Here is a 12,274-nt window from a genome sequence, read left to right as displayed (position 1 = left end):
TTCAAATTGATAATCGACAACCATTTCATAGCAGGTACTGGTCTTGGTATTGGCGTTCATGCACTGGTTTACAATCTCAATTTCGCCGTATATAATATAAACAGAATGTTCATTGAAACAACTACCAATACAAGAAAAAGGTTTTTTCACACCATACATTACACACCCTACAATTTCTGAAAATACCTAATCGTAATATATATGGCATTGTATGTTGAAGACGAACACGGCGACTTGCTTCTTGATGAAGACGGTAATAAAATTGAATACACCATAGAATATGATAATGTGGGAGGGACCACGACTGACACAGTTGATTTTTCTGTAAATTCTGATGGACATGCAGAAACCAACAAAAATTTAATAGTAAAGGCTGCTGAAGCTGACAACCACGTTGTGATCAAATCACAGGTTGGCGATATTGTCAGAGATTCATTTCTCGATCTATGGGTGAGTGAAAATCTTCGGATGTATTCTAATTGCACTTATCAAATTGACAGATCAGACGGTCAAACCATTAAAATGGATTCTAGTAGAAAGGTTGAAACAGTTTACAACAAAAGCAATGAAGAATCAGACGCCAATCAGACTGACGCATCTAAAAGACCTATATTATGTACAAAAGCCGAAAAACACAATGGTTCCCTTGCAAAATGAATTTCAAGCTTTCTGTTAAGTTCTGGAAATTTCTGGAAATTTCTAGAATGTGACAGCTTTATTCCAGAATCAAATTCCAGCTTTTATTCCAGAAATTGTTTTCCAGTTTTTGCAAGTTTTGGGTTCTTTCAAAAGCTGGAAATAGCTTGAATTTGATACATCTATCATGTGCTGCCAGAAAATGACAGTTTTTTCCAGTATTCATTTCTTGCAGGAAACTGGAAATAAACTAGCAATAGTCTACAGCTTGTTAACAATTTTAACATTTCTCAAATGAAACAAATTTTTAGTTTATTCTATAAATTCAACTCTTTTCAGATAAAAAGTTAAAGAAATGTTTAGCATGCAGTTTCTTATTATGTATAAATTTAAGAAGAAAATTCCCTAGTAGAACCAGACATATGTGAAGGCTATGTAAAATTTATCATATAACTATGTTGAGCTATAATAAACGCTATTTACTGCTCCTTATGTGCTATGTAATAACTATGTAACTTGCTACATTACATAGTTCAGTCTGTGTAAAGCATATGCCATTAATATTGCAATACTATTTAAAGGTCACATAGCTCTCTGAAATATAGCTTATGAATGTGAATGTGATATCTTTCGAGTTAATACATTTAGTTAGCTTACGCAATGTCCTTTAAAGGCTCCAAACTTTGAAAATAAAAGCACTCTGTACACGGAGAAATGAAGAAGAAAGCTTTTATTCCGATGTATTCAATACATGTAGATTGTGAGAAAAACCAATGAACGGATTACCTTGTTTGATGCTCTCTGAGTCTCATAATCGGCCTTATTCCAAAAGGAACACGATGCATTACTCTCGAAAATTACACACTCCAAGTCAGCACTTAATCCTTTCAATGAACTCCAGTATCTTTCAAATCTTGCTCCTTGTCATCTTCCGCCATCTTGGATAACACGTGAGAGACCGGACTGGGACCTAGTGAGTCCTTTTCGTTTTGGTCAGCAGTCAAATTTGTCAGGAGTAACCAGTCCACCTCTTACAGGTTTCGCGCGGTTGAAACGTTTCATCTACGATCACGCTTTTGTGCTGACGCTTTTTTTGTTAGTTTTATCCTTTAAATGCTGATCCAGGCAAAGAAATGCTTACAACAACTCAAGTAAAAAGGTAAGCGTTAACTTGAAGCGAATAACATTGATTTGATGCCTTACTGTCTTCAAAATGAGGAACGATTTACATGCATGTAGAATTCACATTTTCACACCATCGAGTCGATTTGTGAAGCAAGGAGACTCAACTTCTCTTAAGCAAATTACGTGATTGTATACGATTGACAATTGATTCCTTCTTGTAAAATGCTAATTTCTGTCACTTTAACTATGGTAATCAATGCAGAAAATGCCTGAGAAAGCTATTATGGACGTTTGTTACAGTAGAGACCCAAACTTATGAGTCTACTCTTCACACACTTTAATTGTAATAGAAATTATCAGCGATTTAGAGGAACCACTACATGCATCATTGAAGTTTATGTACTGTATTTTTTTTAGTTGCCATGAAAGAGTATGAGGAGACACTTCTGAAAAAAATTCTTTGATGGGACAGCAGGGAACGGTCCTTTACAGCAGACAAAAATGCTTAGCAGCCAATTCTGTCTCCTTAACCAGTTATGGTTTGATGTATTTGGGGATCTCTCTTTGCAGACTTCTATATACATGTAGTTCTGTGGTTTATCTGAAATGTTTTTAAATGTAAAACAAGAACCCAATCCAAAGATTTTGGCATGAATTAAATGTTTAGGTTCAGGCAATAAAAAAATATAACTGCTTTGAAATCTGTCGTCTATTTTTTTGTCTGTGAGCTATGGTAGTAACTGTTATTAGCTTGCCTACAATGGATTTTTTGTAGTTTCCAGCACATTTCTGATTTGCTGGAATATTATTTTATAGGAGCAGGATAATTATGTATGTGTTGTGTATTTTCTGATCTATGTAGAAACTATGTTGAAACTACTTTTATTTTTGGACACAAAAACCCCATAACATAGCTTTTACATATGCTATGTAAAGGTGCCATTTGACTAGCTAAAACATGACGCCTGTTTTTGTTGTGCATAATTGACTGCTTAGAATAAGAAGCTTAGTAAAGTTACTTGTGATAAATTTAAAAAGTTACCAATGGCTGAATTGCCTTCAAGGAATAAAATTAAGTGGTTGGAAAAGGCAGAGGAAAATCATGAAAAACTGGAATATCCTTGAAAAAAGCTGGAAATTAATACTGATCTTCACATGCTTTCATTTAATAGTATGCAGGAATTTTCTAGAAAAATCTAGAAAGCAGAATTTGTAACAAACTGGAAAAAGCTGGAAAAAACCTCATTTGACCCCAGATTATGATTTCTGGAAAAAAGCTGGCAATTTCTTTCCTCATGAGCTCATTAGCATGTTTCATTTAACATTCTAGAATTTTCTAGAATTTTCCAGAAAAGGAAACTGGTAAATTCTAGGAATTTCTAGAAATATTTTCTGTCATATTCTAAGAAAAATTCTGGAAATAACCAGAATATTCCAGATTTGTTTTGCAAGGGAGTAGATATTTCCTCAAATTCTCTGGATCACAAAAAATGATATCTCAGGTGAATTTAAATAATGACGCAGTAAATGTATTCATTGTTTATCGATTGACTTCTAGAACCTCGCCTAATAGTTCTTTTAATAATGGTCTTTTTGGAATGGATAACGGCGGATTCGATTTTTTTGTTGCTCATTCAGGTTCAAATCTAGTCGTATCTGGAGCTGATTCTGCACATAATTGTGTTTATGTTGGTCCTGCTGCTAGTTTACAAAGCTTCTTAAAATTAGATGACTATTCAACCAATGATCTAGGTGAACTAAACAAGTGGCATTGTCTAAGTGTACATTGGGATAATAAATCATCACCCAAAACTGAAAAAAGCAAAATATACTGGAATAAAATACATATTGGTGATTTTACTAGTGATAATAGAACAGGAAACAATACTACAGTTTTTGGTGGCCTAAACCCAAGCAGTAAAATAGCTCCTCTCAATGGTGGTATAGCATTTTTCTGTGTTTATTTGGATTTCATTTTAGATGAAAAAACGATATTAGACCATCATACCGTTCTGATGCAAAGATACAATATAACGTAACATATATATGTATATCAATTTATTGCTTGAATATGTGACATACAGTTTTGAGAAAACAAAGGAAAAACATCCAAACATTGACGATAAAATATTAAAATCAGCACTTGTTTATAGATACCTGCATTTTTATCATCTCGAAAGAGATATATCTATGAATGAGATTCTTGAACTCAATAATGGTGAAATAGGTCTTCTTGGACCAGGTAGTGGCTGTCTAACATGGTTACTTGAAAAGATCTTCACTTGGATTAATACTGTATATTAAATTCACGTAGTGTATTACATGATGCTTCCGGGAGGTTTTATGACCACCATAAGCTCGATAGAGGTTACACTTATGCTATTTCAGAAAAATACACAAATAAACTGATTAAAAGATCACCTTTTTGTGGTCAAGTCAGTGGTATACTATATTGTCTATGCAGACGATTAATAATCTAGAGTATAAATATGACTGACAAACGTAAATCAATATTCGACTGGAATCATATTTCAGACAAACTGACAGAAGATCAGGTTCACGAACTAAAAAGCTATTACAAGGCATATCACAGAAAATGTTGGGCTTACAAGCAAGCTGTTAAGAGGTATAAAAAATTCAAACTGATGGGCAATAGTATTTCTATTCTAACTGGAACAGGAGGCATTATTGCTGCAATTGTTACTCACGGAATAGCTTTAGTCGGTATTTCAACAGCCGCTTTATTAATCAAAAGTTATATGGGCTATCAATCACTTGATCTCAAGATTCAAAATTGCACGTACGCTTATCACAGTTATCAGCACATTTTGATTGATTTAAAAGACACATTAAGAAGCGGTGATTTCAAACCATCGTTTCACACAGAATTGAAAAATATAGATGATTTTGTGACTGATTTATGTCCAAGTGTTGACAAATATCTTCTAAAATACAACAATAAATTCATTCCTTAACTATTACATCGATTTTATCAAATGTCAATGACAGGATGTCTTTCCAATATAGTTCATACTTTTCAAGAGTTATTTTAGACTTCATCGTCTTGATCTTTTCATGAGGAAGATTAAGCATTTTAAATATCTTTCGTAAACTAAAGTCGATATTAATCATTCGCTTTCTATCTTTGTTAACCGATTGAATAACCTTCCCTATTTCATCAAAAATCCTCAATATTTTGTCTTTATTCTTTACAGTGATCTGAAAATCATTTTTAAGAGATATATTATTAATTATATTTTCTATGTAATATTTTCTTTGGTAAATACTCTTACGATAAAATCTGTGTTTATTCTGATAAAAATCAACATATTCTACAATAGGTTTATAACTATGAACTGTTCCGCAAGTAACACATACATTCATGTTATCATTGTTTCGTATATTTTGTTTAATACAACATTGATGTTTTTATTGTATGCTTTCTTATTTGTTTATCACAAAATGGACAAATTACTTCTTCCATATTGATTAACTCTTCATGAAGTTCTTTACAACTCATTATACTATTGTATTAGATATCAATATTAAAAACATATAGATTTCCAAAATATAAGATCAAAAATACGAGATCAAAAACACGAGATCAAAAATTGGTAGCCATTATATGGATAGTAGTATGGAGTTGGGTTTGGTAACAGATCAAAAATTGATCTGGTACCCCCAACTCCTATACTACTCCACATTATGCGACAAATGAAAAAAAGTCAAATTTTTAGGTTTACATGCCCTTTAAAAAATGGCGGTCACCAGTCATCTAAACGAGTACAATCGATGTGATGTTGCGAAGCTCTTGGAAAATTTAGTTTCTCACGATTCTGCGTGACCTGTCAGGGAAGGACTGGAACCCAAGACAGGATTGATTGATGAAAGGTTTTTGTAAAAAAAAAAACTTTCTTGAGCAGAGCAAGGAAGTTATAACCAGACGTTATCTTTATTTGGTTAGTGTTTTGTATCATATCTCATGTCTCATATCTCATATCATATCTTGCCGTCATATCATATCTTGCCATCTTTCTCATCTTCTGGAGAGTGGTATTTTGAAATATAACCCCTGGCTGTTTCCTCGTCGGTCCGCACTATTTACGTGGATTAGAAAGAGAAGATAATTCTACTCTATTTTCATGAGAGTAAAAGAAAAGAACTTTAAAAACATGCATTCATTTTGAAATAAGAAGCTCGTAACGTAATAAAAATATTTAAAAAAACCAACCCTATTAAATTTATGCAATATCGCTTACTAAAACTAACCTTTCAACTACTACTCGATTAGCGACCTTTTCCAGCCTCCCGGTCTTTTCTCTATAAAATTTCATGATGAATTGGAAATAAATTTGCCATTCTTTAGCCGACCTGGAAATTTTTCCCCGGCGTTTTTGTCGTCATAAGATCTTAACTAATGCTTCCAGTAATGCATGACAAATTGCAGTTGTGTTACCTCCGCAGTCAAAGTTGCACACACAATTAGCGCAAACGTCCTTAAGATAACAAATTATGATACATCTGCAGCTCACAGTGACAAAGAGGACATCATCATTCTCAGCAACACAAGAATATCTCCTATCGCAAGTGAGTTTCCTTATTTAAGTGAATTAACGGCAACTGGCATTCTACCAGACCTTTCTGCTCTCAAAAAAACTTGCAGCTGAACTATTAGTTAATATCAAGGCAGAGGTTTCACAGGTATCTGCAGTAAAAACACTGCATACACAATATCAGGGTGTCCTCAAAGAAGTGATCATCAGAAATCCAGCTACTTCAGTGAAACTTCTTCTCTGGGAAAACAGCGTAGAAATATTGGAGCAGAACAAAAAATACACACTCCAGAATATCAACTTGAAACGATCCAAGAATAACATGTATCTAAACACCACCGAGGCTGACATATTTATCTTCTCTAAGACATCTGCATTCACAACTCCAGTATTTACAGTAGAAGAAGATGTCAGAACAACATCAGCCATAAGTGCACGAATACTTGGAATTCAACATACTTTTCAAGCACTTGCTTGTATTTTGTGTAACAAAAAAGTAATTGCTATGCCTGACGATCCCATTCTAGGTAAACATGAAGCCTGTAAATTAATGCAGGCAATAACTTCGTCAGAAGTAAACTGGTATATAAGAATACTTGTGCAAAACACATCTGCCGTTAAAGTGCCCCTAACCCTTCAACTTATTTTTTGGGGGGTAGATTTTGACATATTTCAAGACCTCATTTTCGGAAAAATTTTTCACAAATATTGAATCCTTATTTTTTTACGAGCGCTTGAAGTTAGTGAAATTTGTAATTTTCTGCCCGCTGGACAAATTATTCTCGCGTGGGCTCGTTAGGAACAAGCCAATGAGAAGCGTCTGATATCTAACACTTTTTTTTAGCTATGACGTAAGAAAAGGACACAATGCCATAACATAGGAGTGCGAGTTCGAAGGTTATTTGTGAAAACTTACAATTGGTCTGAAAATATGTCCTCTTCCAAAGAGTCTTCTGACTCAAGTACGGAAGAGTATCTTCCGGATGATTCCGAATGCCTGGATTTTCAAGAAATAGAGACGGAGCAACGCGAAAATCAAGAACTTTTATCAGAAAGTTCGACTGCCGACAAAGAATCAGACAGCGAATTGCAAGCCTATATGGACGAGCCTCTCACTGCTGAAGAATTGCTCAAAAATTAAAGACAACAAAAAGAAGAAAAAAACAAGCAAGAAGAAGTTCTTAAGAAGCGGCTAGCAGACGAAACCAGCGAACTTCAGCCCTCGGATCGCTATCAGAAGGAGTCTTATGCATGCTGATTCCTTTCTGTTTATTGTTAGAGTTGCTGCATCCATAAACCACGCACTTTTCAACCATTTTCTCTGTGTTTTCCGCTAATCTTCACACATCCCAACAACTCAAGCTTTCACGATGTCTTTTTCTTACGTCACGGTCGATAATTTGGCCGAGTGGGGGACTAATGCGAATGATAGGTGAAAAAATGGTCAAGACCACCTCCACTTTCAGCGCTCGTAAAAAAAGCCCGGATTCAATATTTTTGAAATCTTTTACGAAAATAAGTTCTTGAAAGATGTCAAAATCTGCCAAAATAAGTTGAAGGGTTAGGGGCACTTTAATGAAAAACTCTGATTAGGATTCAACCATGAGCACGTTACAGAACTGATAAAAATGCTCCAGCACCTGACCAATCCTGAGAAATGTTTTTCACTTGCATACGACACAATCGATTACAAGGTAACAGACTTCGAATTGAAGTAGACTGTTTTAGTTGATTTCCATACAGCTTTGTTATGTTAACATTTTTCAAAAGACATGTTATTGTTGTAAAAACGAACGATAAAATCCGACGTTTCGAAGTAGTCATGATTCCATTATCAAGGAAAATATAAAAAAGATCATGCAACTTGCAACATTTAAAGCGATTTTGGTGTGAAGAATTAACATAAGAGGGTGCGAAGATTATAAAAATACTGTCGCACGAATGGAGTCTGATTGCACGTTGAAATTTAATGCTCTTATAACAAGCATTTCGTATAGTAAGCAGTCAACTTTGTTTCTGCATTTCTTAAGCATGTCGAAACGCTTTAGCAGGCCCTGGGGCATTGTCCCGTGCATGTTTTTATAGTGTTTGGCAATGGCAGAGGATTGTTGTTTATGTCCTTTATGAAATTTCAGGCAGTTCCTCTCGAAGGGCCCCCGGGTAAAGGCAGACCACCAACATATTCCCACCATCTTCTGCAGAAAAAGAAAGAATTAAGAGTCCATCGTTCGTGGAATTCTACCCAAGCCTATTGCAGATACGGTCCTACAGGCTCCAGATTAGTGCATTTGTATTGTTTACCAAAGACACACAAAGATCAGTTGGCGATGTGCCCCACAATATGAGCAACGCAAACATACAATTATGCTTTGGCAAAATGGCTCGACACTAATCTCAAGCCTCTGACCTTAAATCGTTACACAGTAACTGACATTTTTTAATTTGCAAATGAAATCTGCAGCTTGGAAATCGCAAATGGTGACATCTCGGTTTTGTACGACATGTCATCCCTGTTTACTAACATACATGTGTAATCATAAGGATATGCACCTTTTCGTTTCATAAGCTGAAAATTATTTTTAAATTCTTCTTTTGTGTATTTTAATGCTTCATCAGGTTGATTGCTAACTAATAAATTGAAAGCTGTCAATGAATGTAAAATGATCTCCAAGCATAAAAGCCATATACTTTTGCATATTATTCGGAATAGCATTAATATTCATTTGACATTCGTCTCCTTTCTTGTATTTGTAAGTGTGTTTTTTTGCTATTTCACCAATATTTTGCATAATAAAATGACTGTCATAGCCTCTAAGGTTGTGAAATATAACTGGTATTTTGTAAGTCAATCTATAATTTAGATTACAATCTTTATGAGCGCTACCTCTATATTTACCGGTGTCTGACAGTTTCCCAGTGATTTTTAATAAGAGCTTTTTCATAAGAAAAAATAAGAAATAAAAAAAATAATAAAGGTAAAGTCGTGCATTTATATAGCGCCTTTATCACAAACGTCTCAAAGGCGCTTTACAATGATCAGTTTACCCCCAGCGGACTGGAAGCATATACAGGCGCAAATTGCAGCCGCTTCTAAGCAGTCCATGCATGCTGGTACTCATTTTACCGACCTCGGAAGGATGGAAAGCTGAGTGAACTTCAGCGGGAAAGAAGGTCGCCAAATATTCCACTCTCGGCAGAACCGGGAATGGAACCCGGGACCCTAGGGTTGGAAGGCAGAGATCTTACCACTGCGCCAACCCCTCCGCCTACAAAATAATAATGAGTACTGGAAGTGGTGTTGGATTTTTACGTTTGACCACTGTGAAACTGTTCTAACCAACTGCGGGGCATTGGCACTGACGTCATCGGCTATTTTCCCACGCTCAGCTGACATCCCATCGTGTTGATAGCACTGATAAACAGTATTTAATTCTAAGCATCCATTTCAAATAGCGCTGATAAACAGTATTCAAGTCTAAGAACGCATTTTAAAATGGTTAGCTTTTAATAATTTTGATTTAGGGTTTGTCTGCAGTCGGGAAATGTCAGACACCGACCATGGGGAAGGAGAAGTGAAACAGTGAAAAAATCCCCGACAAATGCCTGCCGATGGGGGGGGGGGGGGGCAGCAGCGGGCTAAGAATTGATCAAGTCAAATGGGGGTGGTTTCAAGAAGTAAGAAGTGTAAGGTGGGCATTTTTCTCTTTCACTGTTGTTCATAATAACCCCCCCCCCCCCCCCACTGTCCACACACGTGCGCACACACCTTCCACTACTTTGCTTTCATGTCACCCTCGAGGTGACAAGTTTTGACTTAAGTTTTTTTCTTCGCAGTGAATCACAGTGGGTCATAACATCCATACATTCCTATAGTTCTCCTGAAGAAAGGTGTGTGCTATTATACTTTTGTTTTAAGCTGTTCCTTTAGTGGCTGCTAAATGTAAGACGTGAACGTTTTTTCCTTAGTGTAACCATTTCTCCACGTCTTTATACATACATTTAAACTCGTAGTCATACCAATCAGCAGCGAGTCGTAGTATTCACAGTAGGATTGCTCAATATTGTTGTCAACCTTACTGGTATTGGGCTTAATCCATTTGCCTCGTCTCAGCTAGCTGTCTGTTGATTTTACTTTTTGTTTTTTAGTTCACAAAGCTCTTCGGAATCAGAGGAGGCGGTGTTGCTTTACTGTCAAAAGGGAGGACATTTCCTTCTTCCGTGGAGAGACAACCTTGCCGTTCCTGGCATGGGAGGACGATTTTCCCAACAAAGAGATATCTATCAAATCCACCTAGTTTTGTGATTTGTGATCGATCGAGAGGTACTGCAAAGTGACAATGACCTCAAGTCGAACGATTTCTCTTGGAGAAACAATGGGACAAACCAAACCAAAGTGTCCTTGGGTGAGCTAACGTATGTACTTATCAAGACCTACTTCGTACACAGAAAATACAAAGACTTCAAACGTAGAATCCATGCCATCGTTGGGCCAGATGGAACCCAAGGCCACTGCGTTATGCTGGTGTACTGCTTCGACAAAGAAGAACATGCAGTTTCGCCTAACAAAAAAGCCTGCATGCAGCCATCCACCATAAAAGCAATAAAAAAGAAATTGAAGGGCGGCAAAAGTTCTCGCCATGTTTATATGGAGGCATGACAAGAGGCAGGGGGTCTTTCGGCAATGAAAGTCTCCGCAAAACCGCGTACCATCAATCAGATTGAAAAGCTGAAAGGCCGTTCCACTCAAAATCATAGTAGTGCGACAAAATCAGCGCAAAAAGATGAACTTTATTCAGTTATTGTCAAGTGTGTTGAAGACAGTACCAATCCAGAAAGAAAGATTTATTCAGTTTGTTCAAGGCGCGCCTCAACCTCTTGCCTTCCTTGCTGATGCCCGTCAGCTAAACGAAGTGGAACGATTTTGTACAAATGCTGGAAAGTCCGGAATACTAAGCATTGGACACTACTTACAACTGTGGAAAATTATGTTACTCCAACTACGTATCGCCATCAGTTGCTTCTTTCCAAACGTACGGGAAAGCATCCTGTATTACTTGTGCCAACGCTTATTCATAAGCATCAGGACAAAGAAGGATTTTTATACCTCGCAAGCTCAATGATCAGGATTAAGACGTTGTTAGGGCGCATTTTGGCCATCAGCTGCGATAGAGATAGGGCAGTGAAGAACGGACTAGTCTCCCCATTTTCCCTGTGCCGTGTTCCTGGCTTGTAAGAAGCATTTCGAAGATGATATCCAATGGAAGCTTACAGAACTAGGTTTGAACGAAAATGAGTGGAGTCAGATCGATGCTGACATCTTTGGGTCAGAAGTGACTTTAGAGAGGGGTTTAATTGACCGCTCCAGCGAACTTGAGTTTGATAGGGACCTGGCAGAGTTAGAGCAAGTGTGGAATGATCGGGAAAAAGAAGCTAGAGGAACCAGTGTGCCCCAGTTTCATTCATGGTTTGTGCGTTACCAAGCTAAAGAAGTGAAAGAAATGCTTCTTTATCCACTGAGGTGGGATATTGGTTTAGGCTATGATTTTTACTACAACAACAATGCAGAATCTGTTCATCGCAACATCAAGTCCCGAGAGAACTATAAAGCCTCTGAAATATCACTGCAGCAGCGTCAGTGACAGCGCCTGCAAACTCAGGTAAAAAACCTGGCCAAAGATCATGAGTTAGCCAAACAAGGAAAAATAGCACATCACGAAATGATGACTTGTATGTGGACAGACGCCCCTACGTTGAAAGTCCAAGTGTTCAAAATGAGCAGGGCTACCATTTGAAATGGTTGGACCAAACTACTGCTCGCGTTTGCTACGGATGTAGGGGGAAGCTTCGATCATGTGATTTGAGTGTACCATCTCCACCTTTTGACATGGTGGTAACCACCAAAGAGTATCGCAGTTGGTACGACAAATCTGCTGAGACAGCCAAAATTACCAAGAAGCCTG

General features: G+C 36.9%; 1 protein-coding gene and 1 long non-coding RNA gene across 2 annotated transcripts in view; both read left to right on the top strand.

The window, feature by feature from the left end:
* The first annotated feature begins 669 nt into the window (after window positions 1-669).
* LOC138009048 (uncharacterized) lies at window positions 670-2,462 on the top strand. Its single transcript, XR_011124311.1, has 2 exons — window positions 670-1,795; window positions 2,179-2,462. It is a non-coding gene; the product is annotated as an uncharacterized lncRNA (long non-coding RNA).
* A 9,736-nt stretch (window positions 2,463-12,198) lies between these two features.
* The window catches only part of LOC138005522 (uncharacterized), a 4,480-nt gene continuing 4,404 nt past the window's right edge, over window positions 12,199-12,274 (top strand). The window contains exon 1 of the mRNA XM_068851739.1: window positions 12,199-12,274. This exon is cut by the window's right edge and continues 157 nt beyond it. Coding sequence (XP_068707840.1) covers window positions 12,199-12,274 — 76 coding nt within the window.

The sequence above is a fragment of the Montipora foliosa genome, chromosome 6 (genome assembly GCF_036669935.1).
Source record: "Montipora foliosa isolate CH-2021 chromosome 6, ASM3666993v2, whole genome shotgun sequence".
In the NCBI taxonomy this organism is placed as follows: domain Eukaryota; kingdom Metazoa; phylum Cnidaria; class Anthozoa; order Scleractinia; family Acroporidae; genus Montipora; species Montipora foliosa.
This window is presented reverse-complemented; position numbering and strand designations above follow the sequence as displayed.